Raw genomic sequence first — 19,806 nt, forward strand, 5'->3', positions numbered from 1 at the left:
ATTTTAAACCTGGTTTTAATCTATTTCCCAAGTAAGCAAACAGACGAGTAAGTCAAGTTTGCGCTGCAAGTAGTGCAAGTCTTAGGCAACTCATGGTAAAGGTGGTAAATAAGCTCTGATCACTATTCTTAGTATTTACCCTTAATGCAAAGCACATCTCCTTGAGGAGATGTATGATGCTATGCATTAAAGGCAAGGGGCCACTACCCAGACTGGTTTCGACCTTTATATAGAGGAGTGTGGGCATAAACAGAGCCCTGAAGTAACCCAAGAATCAGAGAAAATTAAAGAGAAAGGAAAAAACCATCCACCATGACAGTGAATGACTGCAGAAGAAACTAGCAAAATTAGTAAACAAGTATGAAGGCTTAGGCAGACTTACACTCAATGCCCTGGAAATGTCAAGAGCAACTGGATAAGATTCTCCAAATCTTCCTGTAGTTTATGCTCAAAATTAAACAAGGTTAGCCAGGACATCCATTGGGGGAACAAGAATAGCAGAATCTATACTACTGATAATCACTAATTAACTGGCAGGCAGCAGTAGCAAAGTGAAGCCTATTGGCTCTTTATGTTTAAGTAGTTTATACAAGAGTTGAAGGAAAAGAATGATGGTAAGAGATAACCATTATTTCAGGGAGATTTTTGCAGCGTACCATCAAAATATGAGGTGGAAGTATGGAAGGGAAGAAGTTGCATCCAACAACCTCCTACTCTAATAGCAATCAAGCTTTTTGGTGAAGGGACCATAAGCTGAGCATGAACCAAGATTTGACTTCAGCCATTTATCTTTGGCTGTTTTGGCACAATTTTTGGAGAACCAAGGTTTAGATAGTGATATGAGGTGTTATATAGAATAGAGATGATCAATTCTGGCAAGTATTATTCTAGTTATTCACTCAGACAAGGTATGTGCATCTGATGTACAGAAACAGTACTTGCATCATGGAAAAGCAGTAGTATAGAAATGGAAATCGTGGCAATCGTCCTAACTGGAAATGTCATAGTGTCAAAAGACAGAGGCTGGAAGTGAAGGTCAATCTATAGAAGAGGAAATTTCAGATATGATTATGAATAGTTACAATGAGGAAAGCAGACATGTAGTATATATTTTCTTAACCAACTCTGGAGAGAGAGTTGGTTACGAAAAGTTTCAAGGTGTTGGGTGAATGACGAGGATTATAAAATATTTTGGTTAAAATTATTTGTATTAGACCATTATTAATAATGAACACTTCAGCATAATCTATTAAGAGAGAGAAGGGAAGTCAGTTTGAATTATGAATACCAAGTTTCTAAAGGAGAAGATCCCACTGTTTGGGTTACTAGACTTTGGAAAATCAACTTTCAGAGAAATAATCTGAGGTCAGAGTGGTTAGTGGAATTAGGAAAGCAGTCAAAGCAGCAAAAGAAAGTAACAAAAGTAAAGAAAGAAAGCAAAATTTTTTTGCCAAAGTGGCAAGAAAATTCTGAGGCAGAGTACATCATAAAGAGGGATTTCAGGTTTAGCCATCTCTGCACAGAAATACACATGTACTATCCTTTTTATGGAAGGAATTATACAGAATTCACTTTGGATATTTGTGGTGAAGAATAGTCACTGAGGATACCATTTTCTTGAATAGCTTAAAGTCACAGACCATGAAGAAAAGTGTATAAAGAAGGGTGTTTCTAATCGAACAGAGATAAATGAAAGCAAAGGGAATGATGAGAAGCTGGTTTGATGAGTTAAAAATATCAATTTCTTAGTTACTTTTGTGATAAAGATCATTACCTAAAGTATAATACCAAATGTTTGTTCCTATGATAGTTACCATCTGATCTCCTTTGGTCTACCTGCAGTATAGATATACTGTAGCATCCCAATCTTTTTTGCATGGGATTTTTGGGAAAAAAAAAAAAGAAAAGAAAAGAAATGGAATGCAGTGAGTAACAACATAAAAATATACAGATAATGGAATTAATAAAAAATACTTTATTTACATTTATACAGCTTAGTATAAATTAAGTATGCTTTTTCAATGCTTTTCACAGCTTTCAGCAGCAACTAAATTTACTTCCCAAGGTTCATTATTAATAATCCATGTTTAGAACTGCACAAGTAGCACTTTTTGTTTTTCAGTACAATTTAATTTAAAACTCAAATATGAATTTGATTCAAGCATTTCGAACTTAAAAAATGTTTAGAGAATGATTTGCTTTTTTGTTTTATACAAATTAAAGATTAAAAATATTTAATTTGTATCCACATTTTGGAAGGAATGAAAATAAAAAATACATTATGCATATATATATATAAGATTTCGTTATGCTCAATAGTGGCACAAACATTAATCTCATTTACATCTTTGATAAATTTAGTAAAGTTAATTATTAAAGAGAAAAGTAAAAATATTCAATTTCCAAATACCTACCAACACAAACAACAAAAGTTAAATCACAGAAGATAGTTATGGTTGTTGAGAGATTCTCAGACTTTTTTTTTCCCTAAGTTTCAAGTTTTTCCTAATGGACTTTAAATATTTATTGGGATCACTGATGAAATTGAGAATGTATTATGCAAGATGCAGTGCTCTAAAAATAACTTCTAAATAAAACTGTGTTATATATGCAAAAAGTCTTATGTCTAAGGTTCCAACTAAGCTGCATGTGCAGTCTAAAGTATCATGGAATATTGTATCTGCACATTTTGATAATCGGTGCACATTAGCAAAATTCATTCTGCACATGGAAGAAAAATCATGTCCAATCACATTCTCCAAGTGTAAAAAATCCTGAGGAATGGAATCGGTAAAAGTGTAGTGCAAACACAGGTAAAGTTCTTTATGTGTTGTATTTTGAATGTGAAAAACTTGATGTCAAGTATTAAAAACACCTCAAGAATAATAAATTCATTCTCAGAGAACAAAGATATAATTCCTTCAAACCATTTTTATACAATGTAATTCAGTATTTCTCTTGGTAAGTAGTCATCTTACCAAGTCATGGAGATCCCATTAAGGAAGAAATTTTTTTTTCTTTTTGATGCTTGGGAAAAAAAAAGGAATTATTGTTTGAAAGAAATAATGTTTGAAATGATCCTGCATATGGATGATAAAATGGTCAATCAAGTCTCCACTGCATCTCAATGTTTGCTCATAATTAGGTTTAATAGTTTCAATATTCTGTCTGTCACAGAGACATCAGATCTGGAATACAATATAAAAATCATAATCTCACTCACAATAAGAGGCAATGTAGCCACTGGACAAAAAAGGTAACCAACTTAATCTAAATAAATATGGTTGCTAAACTTAAGTTCTTAAATTTGGGAAACAATAATTCTTAGACTTTCTACAACAACAGTTAGCGAGCGAGAACCTTTTCTGGAAAAATCTTCTGGACTTCAAGATTCTAGTCCAGAAGATGTTTCTGTGACAGAGATAAAAAAAAACTGTTTAATTATTTCTTTGTACTGTTTTCTTTCCATAAACCCAATTTTGAGTTTAATCCAACACCTAAGCCTTAATGCAAGTTTCTCTACTGCATCTTTAAAACATGATTTTCAAAGAATATTTTAAATTAGTGAGACAACAGGAATTACTCAGTAAATAGCTATTTGTAGATTATAAAAACACTCTCCTTAACCACACATTTCATTCCACTCATGATCACTATATATATGCTATTATACATTTTATACCACATTAAATAAAAGGGACCAAGTATAAATCTAATAAGGAACTACTTGTACAAATATACAATAAAAAGTAGGAACAAAGATATCTAAGCATATATCCAAAGTTCAATTCACACAGAATTTATTTTCTGCATAAATAACTTGGGCCCAAGTATGTTGCTGTACTAGAAAGAGGAGAAAAAAAAAACATAATACCAGCATCAACAGTTTCTGTGAAATAAATTCTGACAAATTGTAAATACAACCTTAGCACCTTAGATATGTAATTTATTAAAATTTTTAATCCAGTCAAACAGGTCCATGATGCTGAAGATAGCAAAGTACCCGGCGCAAAGATTCTAAACGACGACGAAGAGAAGTCATGGCCAGTACTGCTAATTGTGTTTTTACATCTAGCGGAAGAATAGCCAACAACCACCAAAACCAAGTAGGTCCATTTGAAGAAGAAATATAGTTCTCTTCTACAACAGGCATTGATCCAAAATACTGGAGAATTCTAGTCTTTGTACCTGTTTCCAAGTTCATAAACCAAGCTTCAGCTTCATGATAGACTTCATCATGAAGAAGTTTCACTTCTAAGTTAAAGAAAGAAAAAATATTCTAATAATTTCTTTTTTTTTTAATTATAATTATTCAGTCATCTAAATATGATTTTTAATAATACCACTTGTAGTCTTTTACTTTATCATACATTTATCTAAAATTAACACATTCACTGGGCAACCTGATAGTTGGCAGAAGAATGTGATATTTAACAGAACAGAAAACACTACCTATTGTCAGCAACACAGCATTTAACAACCCCCCCCCCCACACACACACATATTCATCCTTTCTTCAATGTCTTTTATAACTCTGTTCTTAATCCCTCTTGCTCATATACACAGCACTATGCTATGTAGGTTTTGAATGAGTTTTAGTGTGTGGGTCACTTTTATATATATAAATCCAACTTTGGAAATAAAAGTCTGGCATAATAAATGTATGTAACTGCTGCAAAAGTAGGGGAAGACTTGTTTCTTTGTAAATACTGTTCAATTATAGTCTCACATAGAGTTAGCAAAATTATCAACCTCCTTAGTTTTAATTTAGTAATTTTTTTTTTTTTTTTGTAAAACTAGTTCACCAGTAATTTCTTACATTTTTAAAAATCTACATTAAAAAAATAAAAAATAAATAAATGTTAACAAAAATTTTACTGAAACATAAAATGACAAAAATAAAATTTTTATTCTAAAGAAAGATAAAATATTATTAATATAAATTATAAATACACATCCCTATTTCACAATATAAATAACTTATATGTAAGTTAACATAAACTACTTGTATTTCTTGACACCACTTGCATGTCATTACATTTTTGTGCAAATTAATCCAGCAGTCAAAAGAGCTCCTCTCAAATTTGACACTTGTTATTCAAACTGATCATTAGGAAATGCCATTTTTAAATTATTTTAATTATAAGTAATTTCCTTTCTAAAAACCTGTGTTAGGTCTTTAGTGCTTTTTACTTTTGAGTGATCTATACAAGCAACAAAATACTAACACATGTGGGATATTTATGATTGAGCTGCTGACAAAAACTCATGTGATGAAAGTAGAATTCTTGAACAATTCCTATGATGATTGAAAAAAAGTATGTATGTTTATATATGGTTTAAAAAATGTACACTATTATTAATGAATAAAATAAAATTCTTAGCAAACAAAGCAAAATATAAATAACAAAAATAGAAATTAGTGCACAATTGATGATTGCACTCCATCAGCCAATACACATTCCTGCCAAGACTAGATGAATCACCAGATCACCATTATTAGTTCACTGGATAAGTCCTACTGGAGACCAATAATAAATAACTACTGTTTATTACTGGTTATTCATATTTTGAAAGCAAATCTCTTTTCCTATATGTTCACTGGGCATCTACAAATGCCGTATGGTCGCTCTGATGCCCGGTGATGTGCGTCACCAGGCCTTGCCATGTAGTCCTATTGTTTGCTTTTCTGGCAGCCTCAACTCTCTGAAGATCAGTCACTCCACACACCATCTGTCCATCTCATTGATGGTCTACTCCTGCCTCTTTTTCCAGGAACTTTACCTTCTATTACTATTCTGAGAAGTTCTCCTTCCATCCTTTCTATGTGTCCAAAATATTTTAACTTTCTTCTGTCAATATCCTTAAGGAGCCTTAAAGTTCTACTGATCCTTTCTAACACCCAATCATTTGTATGCCTTTCAGTATATGATATCATCAGCGGCCTTCTGTAACACCACATCTCAAAAGCAGATATCTGTTTCTTATCTGACTTCTTTAGGTTCCATGTCTCACATCCATAATCCTCACCTTTGTTTCCATGGAGATAGATTCATCCTTCCAGATTTTAGACTGTTGTTTTAGCCATTCCTAACCTTTTTCTGACGTCTTCTGAACAGCAATTCTTCACATTAATAATGGATCCCAGGCACTCAAACTTGCTGACTTCCTCAATTCTTTCTCCAAAGGTATGCTTATTTCTCAAGAGCTTCTCTGTTTGTATTTCCTTTGAGAACCATAATCTTTGTCTTGCTAGGATCGAGTTGAAGTCCTCTGTTATTACTGATCTTGTTAACTTTGTCAAGAATTAGTCCAAGTTCTTCCATGTCATTACAAAGGTGTACTGTATCATCAGCATACCTCAGATTACTGAACACTCTACCTCCTATCCTAATTCCTGTCCTGCACTCATCCAATGCTTCACGCATGTCCTCCACATATATATATATATACTAAACAAGTGAGGAGAAAGTAAACATCCTTGTCTATCTCCTTTTCCAACTTGAAGCCAGTCAGTCAATCCAACACCTGTTCTTACCATGGCTTCTTGCTCCTTATACAAGTTGGCTATCAACCTGAGTGTGTTGAGGAAAACCCATTCTTTTCATTACTTCCCACAATTTCATATGCTCAACACAGTCTTAGACTACTCTAAAGTTTTTGAAACACATTACCAGAGGGAGTCTGAATTCTTTATATTTTTCTATGATCTGATCTCTGGTGCCCTTACCTTTCCTAAAACCTGCTTGTTCCTCGGGCATCTCTGCCTCAACTTTGGCCTCAATCCTATTTAGCATGATCTTCAATAAAATTTTGCTTGCATGAGATATTAAACTAATAGTTCTATAATTCTTGCATGCATTCATATCACCTTTCTTATGTAGTAGTATAAAAAACTGACTTCTTCCAGTCTCTACGCCATGATCCTGTCTCCCATATCCTTGTAATCAATTTATGGAACACTCTTATCCCTCCATCTCCCCTGTGGCCTTAACTCTGCTGGGATTTCATCTGCAGCTGTGGCTTTATTGCTGTTAAGCTGCTTAACTGCTCTTTCAACTTCATGACTAAGTGGAGGAGGTTCCAAATCAAAATTTTACTGGTGAGAGGGCTCCACATTTTCTTTATCAACTCTGCTGTACAGTTCCTCACAGTATTCTTTCAATCTGTTTTTGATTTCCATTTCTCTTTTCCTCTTCACATAATTTTTCCCCCATTATGCCTATTATAAATGCAAACAGAGGTTACAGGATCACATGTAATTTGCCCCATATCCAGTAACTTATTTGGCACACATGTATAATACCACAACTGTAAATCATTAGTAATTCATTGTCTATATTCATAGTAAGTATTGTCTCTAATGAAAGCATTTCTATTCAGACCTGTTCTTTCTCCCCCTTATATTTATCAATCATTCTACTCGATTACACATTTAAATATTATCATCTGACCTCCATGGAGTCAAAGGATTCATTGTGGGAGGTCTATACTTTCTCATGGCAAAAGATCTTTGAACCATGCCTTGAACCTATTCACAGTTTCAACTGTTGTTCCACTCACTGATCACTCTACACAAAAAGAGCCTACTTCTCACCTCCCTGCTAAGGTGAAGATATTTCATCTCTATGAAATATCTTTGCTACATTAATCTGGTAACAACCCTTCACTAACTTATATGTCTCAATCACCCCCCCCCCTTTTCTTCTATTCACAAGGCTCTGTAAGTTGAATTCCCCTCAGTCTCTCCTCATATCTGACCATAGACTTCACACTAACTTAATAAATATTCTCTGGACCTTCTCCAATACATCCCCCTGAAAATGAGGTAACCAAGTCTGTGGCCTGATCAATGCCTTATACAAGGGAACCATGGCCATGACGAGGTGCTACTACATATTATAAAGAGGTGCATGTCAATGTCTTTCTCATTACTGCCATAATCCATTGAAATGTTCTAATTTTAGCAATGTGACCCCTGCACTATCAAAGAAATTTAGGATTCTCCTTAATTACTGTTTTCTGATATATCCTAAAATACTCTCCCTTCCCAACCATTCAAATGCAGATTTGGTTATAATCAAAGAACCCATCACAATATGCAGAACATCCACTGAAACACAAACAGGAAGGCTGAGAGGATTCATTTCACCAACATATCAATGTGTTATCATTCTTATTCAATTTCTTGAGATCATAAAGATGTTGCAGAAGGTTAGAAATCTGGTTTAATTTTTTAGTTCACTGAGCATAAAATGTAATGTTATGTCAGGTACAAATTCACAATATCATGCTTCAGCAGTAACTTTTATCCATTGATGCTAATACTGTATAAGAAAGCAAGTCTAGTTAATTATCTGTGAAGGTGATATCTGATTTCAAATCTGAGACTGACAGATTTTAAGCATTGAAAAGCTTTCCCTACTTAGACAGCAAATGACTTCAAGCTGGAATCCAATATTAATGAAAGTTCTTATTCTGGAATATATCATCATTTTAAGTTGGTGATCTGAGGAATATTTTGATTACCATTTGTATCTTTGCTATCAGAGAAATGTTGTTCATTTTATACAGAATTTAAATGAGAATCAACAAATGTGTCATGCAACATTCTCTAATATAGCAAAATCATGAATTCTTCGAGCCAGTGAAAATCCTAATTCAACAGCTGACCAAGTTTGCCATCATTTATATAATTTCTATATTTTATATAAAAATAATATTTTTATTTATTTTTTATAAAGAACTATGATTATGAATAATCTTAGCCACATGCTAAACATTGTTGATTTGCACTGCTCTATTTTACTACTTTCTTCATTACTGAAGCTCCATCTGAATACATTACTTCTAAAAATAAATTCTTTCATTTTATTTTGAACAATTGTTAAACATTTGTCAGTGGGTCTATAAAGAACCATGAATACAACAAACTAAGATTCCAAAATTTATCACCACTTTGGGAACATCAATGCTCATATATTGTCAGTCCTTAAGATATCCAATCATGATCAGTTATTAAACTAAATGCTTTGCCACAAAGTTCATGCAGTGATATCTCAATTACTTCTTTACTAATTTTTATTATTATTTCGGGCAACTCCAAGGAGTCGACAGATTCAACGAGGGAGGCCCTAACATCACATCAGGAAAAACTATTCGACATTCACACAGTATCTATCATACCTCGCCTTGAACTCATTCACAGTCATAGCACCCACAACATATTCTGGCAGCTTATTCCACTCATTCACCACTCTCCAAGTAAAAAACCTAGCTCTAACACCCTTGCTAACCACATTCTTGCCCAGCTTCCATGTAATGGCCCCTAGTCCTCCCACCACCAGTCCTATTCTCACAAATATCTTCTGAATTAATTTTATAGAAACCTTTCAGTAATTTGAATGTCTCAATCATATCACCCATTTTTTGCCTATCAACCAATTTTTGTATTCCACAAATCTTCAAACTGTTCTCATAAGCTTCATTCCATAGACCTGCTATCATTTTGGTCACTCATCTCTGGATCTTCTCCACCTCCTCCCCATCAAGAAGAAACTCTGGCATCCATATCTGGGCACAGTAATCTAAATGGGATCTTATCAAGATTGATACAGAGGAACAATAACTTGTTTGTCTCTGCTTGTTAAAGTATTTTTCAGCAACCAAGTGATTTGATGAGCTGATTTAGCCACTTCTGCGATGTGCGCCTAAACTTTAACTCCCTATCCACCAACACTCCCAAATCCCTAGCCTCATCAATCTCCTGGAGTATGGTTCCACCGATGTGATATACTGTTGCTAATCTTTTCACCCCAAGATGCATAACCTTACACTTTGCCACATTAAATTGACATCCATTCTCCTTAGCCTAGTCCTCCAAACTATCCAAATCATCTTGCAAAATTTTGACATCCTATGCACTCACTATTGCTCTACCCAACTTTGCATCATCAGCAAACAAGTGAACACTTCCTCTCAGATCCTTTCCTATATTGTTAATGAACAAAAATTGAACAGTAGTGGTCCAAGAACAGAACCCAGCGGCACATCACTAGTCATAGGCCGTCTTTTGGACTCTACTCCTGAATAAACCACTCTCTGATATCTCTCCATCAACCACCCTCCTATCCATCTCACCAACCCTATCCTGTATTATCCTAAAAACACAATCCTGTATTTTTCTCTTAACTAATTTCTCCAAGACCTTGACAACGATTCCTGATATGTTAATCTGTCGGTAATTTACAACAGCAGTCTTGGAACCTCCTTTATGCAGTGGAACTATTTTCCCCTCTTTCCACCCCCACAGGACTAACCCAGACCTGAGACTCAAATTAAACAAAATGGTCAAGGGCACTGAAATTCTTTAGCCGCGTCACGTACAACACTAGCTGGTATACGATCCAATCCCACAGATGTATTGACATTGAGGTTTTGTAATAGACTACTCGCCTCCACTTCATTCACCACAATTCCCATATAATCTGTGGGTTCTTTCATTCCTGCAATGTCACCACTGGGATGATATATGCTTGCAAAGTGCTCACTCAGTAATTCAACTATATCAGTTGATTCGGTTACCTCCCTACCATTGGCATTCTTTAAAATCATTCTGCCATATACATTTTTTCTTTTACTTGCAACATATCGAAAAACCTGTTTGGGATTCTCTTTAGCCTGCATGGCTAATGGTCTTTTATAATCCGTTTTTGCTTTTCTTACCACACTTCTTACCCTTCTGGCCTGCACTTTATACCGTTAATGTGCCTGCTGGTCACCTTTCTCCTTAAATTTCCTCCATAGTTGTTTCTTTTTTTCTGGCTCAAGCTTAATGGTGTTATTCATCTATTTAACCCCTACTTGATTTCTTATTCAGACTCTAGGTATACAATCAGCCATTGCCTCATGCAAATACTTCCTAACCGCCTCCCATGCACTATCAACATCGAGCCCTTTTAGTTTTACATGCCATGGCACTGAATCAATCAAACTCCTAAGCTTGTCATACTTAATAGCCCAATAATTCCATACGTACCCTGTCTTAATTGTAAATTCTACACCTTTAGCCACCTCCCAAGTCAAGACCCTATAATCACTCTCACCAATTGGTGGCAACATGGTCATATTCATTACAGCTAAATTCTCAGATGCAGTTACCAGGTCAAGCACTCTCTGACCTCTAGTATTTTCCATTACATGCTGTCGCAGATAGTTATCCCTTAATAATTGCATAAAATCCAATTCCTTCCTCCCATGTATCCTCTCCTCCTTCCAATCAATGTTACCATAGTTGAAATCATCCATAATAATTACCCTCCTTCCACTCATTTCTTCTATTTGCTTTGCATACTATCTCTACCAGCTATTCCATCACCTGGTCTATAGCAGCACCCAACTGTATATTTTGTTCTGCTAGTTTCAATCTCACACCAAATAGCCTCAAATGTGCTCTTTTCTCTATCCTGCAGTTCCACTTCTATTCTCCTTGGCTGTAGCTCATAAGTTATCATCAATAACACTCCTCCCCCCATTTTATTCTCCCTGTCACTGCTGAACACACCATACCCCTCACATTCAATCCCACTAGCTGTATCATCTTCTGTCAGCCATGTTTCACTAATGCCAATAACCTGTTGCCTGGAAGTGCCAACCAAGGCCAAAATTCTTCCTTCTTGTTCCTAATACTTCTGGCATTAGTATACATGAATTGCAGAAGCCCATTTGTCTCATCCCTATTTTGATGCTTTATACTAACTATCCTATTCTGATTCGTAGGTCTTTTGTACTTGCTTGGGCATATTACACACATTCATACACTCAACTGTCTCCCTAAAGTCTGCATACCTACTCCTCCCCCCCTTAACTCTAGTTTCCCTGATTCTGCACATCCACTTCATTCAAGAACACCTTTTCAAGTCTCCGTACACCAAATCCATTCAAATACAAACCATCCATCTTAATCCTTTCACCTATCAAACTCACTCCACACATCCACAAATTCCATACCACTCGTCCTGCATAATTCATGCATAAAGTCATTTGCAATTATGGCCACCCTTCTATACTCTTTACTGTCATACCGCAGAAACAGACTCACCATCCTCACTCTCTCACTCTTCTCTTTTGCTACCTCAAGCAATTCCTTCACATCCTCACTCACACATTTTGTCTGCATATTTTTTAATGATTTTTCTTTATATCTCTTCATGATTAATAATTTCTGCAGAACTTCAAAGTCATAAAATTTACTGAAGGAGAACCCATCCTGTGCTGCGGTGTGTGTTACTACAGAAGAAAAAAGATTTAATTTTGTTAAAATATGATGTAATTCTAGAATGAGAATCTCAATTATAATCTCATTAAAGGAGCTATATCATCGTTTTCTCTTAAGTTAATTTTTTGCTGGTTATAAAACAAACAAAAGTTTTTATAGTACTTCCAGCAACCGCTTTGATTTTACCGAGTATTGCATATGACTATTACCTGCTTCAGTACCATTTAAAATAATATCATAGTGAATTTTTATCCATGGCCACAAAAAACACTCCTTTTATCAAATCACATGAAATATTCTGACTAACCTTGTCTTTTCACTATTTGACAAAATAATAAACAAATGACACTATTCAAAGCTCTCAATGACAATCCAAACATCACCGAATACAATTTTGTTTTTAATAGACAAACAAAATAATGTATACTGTATGCTGTACATTTAATTTAGGGGAAAGATAAAATTAATACATAGTTTTGTCTTTTGAGACAAATTAAAGACAATATATAATTTTGCTTTAAGAGTTCCAAAATTAATGGAGGGAAGAATTCAATATGAATAGGCTCCAAAAGTATTTGCTTTCATTTAATAGCACATCGGCAACAATGGATATAAGTAGGGTGATCATACATCCTGATTTACACCTGTTGTCCCATCCAATTTAGCATCTGCCCACATTATACACACACCTCATATGAGGTGTGCCTATTAAATAACGAGATAAGGTATGCTGTGAATCATGTACTCGTAGCAGTGGGATGCACTTGTGCCGTGAACGACCCTGAAGGTTCTAGAAGCAGTTGAGATAAGCATTGTTTGCTGCCACTCGTAGTTAATCTGCAAGCAGTTATAAAAGAAACACGTGTGAAGTCACTTTACCGGAATAATGTCTAACGTTAAATTCGAACAGTGCATTAATCTCAAATTCCTTGTGAAATTGAAGAAATCGCCAACCGAGTGTTTGAAAATGTTGCAGGAGGTGATAATGTAATGTCACGTGCACGAATATTTAAATGGCACAAACGCTTTGATAAAGGTTGAGATAACGTTGAAGATGATGAATGTCCGGGTCATCCTGTCACGACAGCAACCGAACAAAAGTTGCGAAAATTAATAAAATTTTCTGCAACGATCACCGATTAAGCATTCAGATGATAGCAGACATGGTGCACATTGATAAGGAGACTGTACAACAAATTTTGCATGAGCAATTGAACACGAACAAAGTCTGCACCAAAATGGTTCCCAAAAACTTGTCAGGAGAAGAAAGATGTGCCAAAAAAAATTTGCACTGTCATCATGGAACAGTCGACAGCAGAGCCAGACTTGCAGAAGATCATCACATGTGATGAGGCATGAATTTTCTAGTACGATCCAGAAAAAAGACCACCGATGCACTAGAAAACTCCCACATCACCGAGAATGAAAAAAGGAATGAGCAAGTCAAAACTAAAGGCAATGCTGATCGTTTTTTTTTTTTTTAAATATATATATATATATATATCAATTATATAGCATGGTAATGGTTGAATGGGTACCAGAGGGTCAGCCAGTTAACATTATTACCTTGAGGTTCTGGCCAAGCTAGAAGAACGAGTGAAGAAGAAGAGACCCGATCTGTGGAAGAACAATGCTTGGATTCTCCATGGGGACAATGCTCCAACCTACAGTGCACTGTCTGGCTATAAAGCAGTATCTGGCTGATAAGAAGATCCCAGTGTTGGACCATCCACCTTACTCGCTGGACTTAGCTCATGTGACATTTACCTTTTTCCAAGGTTGAAATCTGCATTTGAAGGGCACCCATTTTCAGTCAGTGGATGAGGTAAAGGAGAAAACAGCAACACTACTGAAGCAGATAACACCAGATGACTTTCAGCACTGCTTCCAACAATGGAAAATTCGTATGCAACGGTGTATAGATAGAGGAAGGGAGTATGTTGAAGGGGATAACAATTAAGTTGTACAATTGTAATAATAAACCACATTTTTGCAACTGGTCTCGTTATTTAATAGCCACACCTTGTGTACACCCACATTATCTCAAACAGCGTACAAGATTTTGAAATTCTATAAACTGCACTTTGGAACATCTTGGCTTGTGGGAAGAATCTTTTAATGGAGCTACTATTTTTAACTGGATAAATTTATATTCTGTACTGGAATGGAATAAAATCTAGAAGGCCTATGATTTGGTTTGGAGAAACCTGTGCTGTTGCTCTTAACATCTCCAAGGCTTTTGATAGAATCTAGCATCAAGGGCTTCTCAACAAGTTACTATCTTTGGACTGCCTTTGTCCTTATTACAGCATTCAATATTTATATCTGGATATGAAGAATGAAAACAGAAGTCTAACCATGAAATGAATGTTTCAATGGTCAGACTTTTGTTTTTATTCTTCAGATCCAGATACCTGTTGTGATCTTGCTACAGAAATAATTCATATTGGAATGGAAATTTTTGTTTCTCACTCTCTTAAAATTTTCCAACCCATATCTAAACCATGGCTCTCCAAGACAAGTAAAACAGTCTTTTCACAAGTGACTTGAAACAAAAAGAGTAGCTTCCTTTACAGCCTAAACAGTTGTCCACACCACCTGTAAAACCACCATTAAAAGAACCAACAAGGATAATTGCAGAAAACTTGCTGTTTGTGCCACTGGCAATCATGCTTCTGATCCTTTATCAAAGTTTTACTGGGCACAAAAGTTGTGCCCAGTAGCTTTGAGATCTGTACCCCCCCCCCTCTATTTCATCTGAAAGGTAGCATTACCTAAAGATAATGCTGATGTCTTGGCTTCATTCTTCTCTTCTAAGAGAAGAATGAAGAGAAGAAGTGAATTCTTCTCTTCTAAGAGAAGAATTCACCTACATAGATGACATGGCAAATTACATCCTCTGCCTAGAACACACTGCATCTCATGCCTCCTGTGACCCTCTGCCAGAAAAACATCAGAAGAATCTTGAATAACTTGGATACCATAAAGGCAACTGGTTCTGATAGAATCCAATTCACTATGCTCAAGAGATGTGATACTGAACTAATACCTATTCAATATACTAATACTAATACTGAACTAATATCATCTATTCAGTAAACTGTACTCAGTTGGCATCTACCCTTCAGCATGGAAGAAAGCTTGTATACTTCCCAATTGTCATCAAGTTTACAACTTTACCATCAAGTTATCAACCAATCATTCTCACATCAGTTTTCTCTATAGTAATGGAGAAAGTTATCAAGAGTCAACTTCAACACCTTGAGAACTGCTATCTAATTAGTAACCACCTGTATGGATTTCACCAATCTGTATCCACAGGAGATCTCCTGGACTATGCCACACATCTTTAAACCCATTCCATGGAAAGGTTTGGAGAAACCTTTGCTGTTGCTCTTGACATCTTCAAGGCTTCTGATAGGGTCTAGCATCAAGGGCTTCTCAACTAGTTAACATTATTTGGACTGCGTCCTTGTGTAAATGGTTTGCTAGTTTTCTCGCAGATAGATTCCTATACACTAGTGGCCAAAATTGTGTAAACCTTTTGGAAAAAGTGTATTTCTGAGGTTTGATGGCTCATAACACCACTTTTTTTTAGAATAATACCATAAAATTATATATCAATGGAAAGATAATTTAATCAAGAATGTAATGCAATAACTTTTATGAAGCATTTTTTTTATTAGAACAGCAGTTATAAAGAAGAAAATTGAAACACAAATACTTAGTTGGGTAACCTTTAGCATTAATTACAGCCTTACAACGCCTTCTCATGGAGTGAACTGAGCTTTTTAGTTCTGCAGCTGTTGTAATGTGAAACCAAGATTGAATTACTGCTTCTATTAATTGGGTTTTATTGGTGGGTGGCTTCTGACTAACAAGTTTCTTTAGTCGGCTCCATAGATTTTCGATTGGGTTAAGGTGTGGGCTATTCCCAGGCCATTCCAGCAGTGGAATATGATTATCTTGAAACCACTTTTTCACACAGCAGCAACATGACATGGAGCTGAATCCTGCTGAAATATAAATGCTTCATTATCTTGGAAAAGATCATGTGCAAAAGGCTTCAGTTTGGGCTCAAGTATTTCATTTATGTATTTTGGGACATTTATATTCCCATTAATCATGCAAATTCTGCCCACACCTTTTGATGTCATACAATCCCAGATCATAACACTAAGTGGGTGTTTCATGGTAGGTGTAATGCAATCAGGATGCAAATCTTCTCCGATTCTTCTCCTTACGTATTTTATGCCATCACTACCAAACAGGGAGATTTTGGTCTAATCATTCCGAATAACACTGTCCCATTGTTCCTCTGTCCAGCTAACATAAGTTTTAGCCCACTTTTCAACCTTTGTTTGAGAGATAAAAATGGCTTTTCTCGTGGAATTCTAGCATTTAGACCAAATTCCTGCAGTCTGTGCCGAACAGCCCTTGCACTCAACTTCACACTGTATTGCACCATTTCATGTTGTATACGCCCAGATGATTTTCTTCTGTCACGTAGACAGAGTCTCTCAATTCTTCTATCATCACTTGCTGTTGTGCACCTTTTTCTGCCTTTACCAGTCTGGTTTTGTAGTGACTGAGTCTCCTTATACCTCTTCAAAAATTTAGAAATGCCACCTTTGGTTAAGTTTCCACCAATTTTTCTTCTAATTTCTTCATAAATGTAACTATTTTACATCATTTTCTGGATGACCAGTCAATTCTTTGCACCATTTCTTTAATTTTATTTTTTTTTTTACAAGCTCACTAAATGAAAGAACACAAAAAAAACCAACCAACTTGATAGCAATCACCTAACACACTGACAAATGTCCTCCTCTCAGCTCCAATACATGATCAATAGCTGAATCCTACTGCGACCTTATTGGCTCATTGCCAAAACAAGATGACACCTGATTGGCTCTCTAAACCAGTGCTTCCCAAACTGTGGGCCGCGGCCCCCTTGGGAGCCGTAAGTTTTGTTGAGGGGGGCCGTGAAATAATGAAAACAAATTTAAAATGTTTTAAGACTAAGCAGATTTTTTTTTATCTTAAAAGAAACGTATTCAATTTTTATTATTTATCATTTCTTTTTTATATTTTAATGGAAAAAATCACACATTGGTGTTGGTTGGCAAATTTTGCTTCCTGCATATTTCGGTGATTAATGAATATTAGTAAATATATGCTGATTCATATAAGTTTCATTTCAAAAGGTATTGATAAGAAACACACACAAAAAAAGATTACAAATGCAAAATCTTGAATATAAATTGTATTGAATATAAATACAATAAATATTATAATAATATATGTCTATATTACGATTTTTTTTTGATGGGGGCCGTGAAATATTTTGATTTTTCCAAAGGGGGTCTTGGCATCCATAAGTTTGGGAAGCACTGCTCTAAACACTCATGCTCATTGGCTACATTCAAATGAAGGAAAGCTACTTCATATCAACCTAAGCAAGTTGTGCTTCTCTTTTCTGGTTATTTGGCTATAACTTTTCACAGAATACAGATAATTGAACAAACTTTGTTGCATTACATTTTTGATTAAATTATCTTTCCATTGATATATAATTTTATGGTATTACACCAAAAAATAAAGGTGGTGTTATGAGCCATCAAACCTCAAAAATACACTTTTTCCAAAAGGTTTCCACAATTTTGGCCATTAGTGTATATAATAGTAGATGTGTTCTCTCTTCAGATTTTCCTGTTAATGCCAGTGTCCTATCTCTCAGAACTCTGTCATTTCGCCCGCTCTCTTCCTGATTTACATAAAATGCCTGCTCTCATTGGCTGAATTCCTATTCATAGTTTTGCTAATGATAGCAATCTCTATTTGTCCTACTCATACGACAAGCCTTGCAGTGCTCAAACATTTCAACCTTGAAGATCTGTGATAAGTAATCTGCACACTGATCTCCAATGATATCCTTGAGTGGGATGAAAACAACCTAGTCAACTTTAATATTTCCAAAATACAATTTGTTGCTTGTTTTCTCATAAAAAAGACCTCAGATCTTCTCCACTTTTGATAATGCTCAGCTAAACAGTCAGGGCCAAATCTCTTTTCTCGGACTAACTTACTCAGAAAAGAGCAGTCTAGTTGATTAATGATACTTCTCTTTCAGCCACTTTCCCCACAGAAAATCAGTTTCTGCATTGTGTCTCTTCTACAGATATTTCCATGGCAATTCAATTGTTTAGCAGAACTATCATCTCTTAAGCCTCCCATGCTGCCAGATCTACAGGAACTTGAGCAACAGCTGCTCAACATCCCTTTACAATCTAACTGCATATTTCACCAAACCTGTTACTTCCAGTCATCTTTAATTCCATGTAACAGCCTCCCTCATGAAGCAGTTCCAAAGGTCTGCAATCTCCAAAAGTTCATGAAGAATATCAACAGGTTGTTCTACTTACCTGACCTTACCTACACATGGCATTATAGGCTTCTTGTTGGAGGCTTAATGGATTGTATACAGCACTCAGAAAGGATTGAAACAGAATTTAATACTTCCTATATTTCGTTCTCAGTCACTGAGACATCTTCAGGGATTACAAAAAATTTATTAAGATTTGGTTGATTTCTGAGAGCTGCTGCTGATTCTCCCTTTTTTTTTTTTTTTTTTTTTTTTTGAATTTGCTGTGGTGGAGCATGGTGGTTTTTTCACAGCACTTAAGCATCTACGCAAGGACATTATAGGCTCTTCCACATTTTGTGTGTGAGAGAAATATATTATTATTATTATTATGTGACACCTCCAAGGACTCATCGAGAGAGGGTACTCTATATCTCTCCGCCTCCACCACTCAATCTACCAACTACAGAGCAAGCAGTTTATGTAAATCAGGAAGAGAGTGGGCAAAATGACAGAGTCCTGAGAGATAGAACACTGGCATTAACAGGAAAATCTGAAGAGAGAACACCATCTACTGCCCACCCCTACCACTAGTATTTTCACAGACAATCACAAACATCCATAGATGGATTCGAACATGCAGCCTTTTTTGGCTGTACAGCAGATATGCTAACCACTTGGCCAACCAGGCCGGCTCATCATCAAAACTCATATTTGATGAGTTCTGTTTCGTAATATTATTTGTTGAAGAAAGGTACTTTAAATGGAGGCAAAAAAACACAGTACCTGTGAAAATATGTGGGCTGAAATATTTGCACATTTCAATACAAATTTGGAAATGAGAATATTCTCCATTTAATAGAATTTGCTCTGAGTTACCAGGTACCTCAGCACCTGTAGAGAGAGAGGTTTTCTCAATTAAAACTATTATGGTCTACAGAGAACAGTCAATTAAATGTCAATAATTTCCAATTTATTAACCAAAAAATTTAACTTCGTAGAACACTGCAGGCAATTTTATGAAAAAATTAAAAATAATAAACTCATTCTTACAAAAAAAAATATACTAGTGATACTGTTTTAAGAGAGATGTATCTAATAAACTGATTTAAAGTGTGAATATTTACCAAGAATAATTTTCGTGCACATTTTTTAATGTTTAGAT

At 35.4% G+C, this 19,806-nt stretch overlaps 1 protein-coding gene across 1 annotated transcript in view; it reads right to left on the bottom strand.

Annotated features, from left to right (window-relative positions):
- Positions 1-1,960: 1,960 nt before the first annotated feature.
- Positions 1,961-19,806, bottom strand: part of LOC150104235 (LON peptidase N-terminal domain and RING finger protein 3) — a 197,281-nt gene continuing 179,435 nt past the window's right edge. Inside the window, exon 11 of the mRNA XM_090396859.1 lies at positions 1,961-4,254. Coding sequence (XP_090252985.1) covers positions 3,968-4,254 — 287 coding nt within the window. The 3' untranslated portion in view covers positions 1,961-3,967. The remainder of the gene's footprint in view (positions 4,255-19,806) is intronic.

The sequence above is a fragment of the Typopeltis vanoorti genome, chromosome 8, assembly GCF_054136105.1.
Source record: "Typopeltis vanoorti isolate ZY-2024b chromosome 8, IOZ_Tvanoo_1.0, whole genome shotgun sequence".
Taxonomy (NCBI): domain Eukaryota; kingdom Metazoa; phylum Arthropoda; class Arachnida; order Uropygi; family Thelyphonidae; genus Typopeltis; species Typopeltis vanoorti.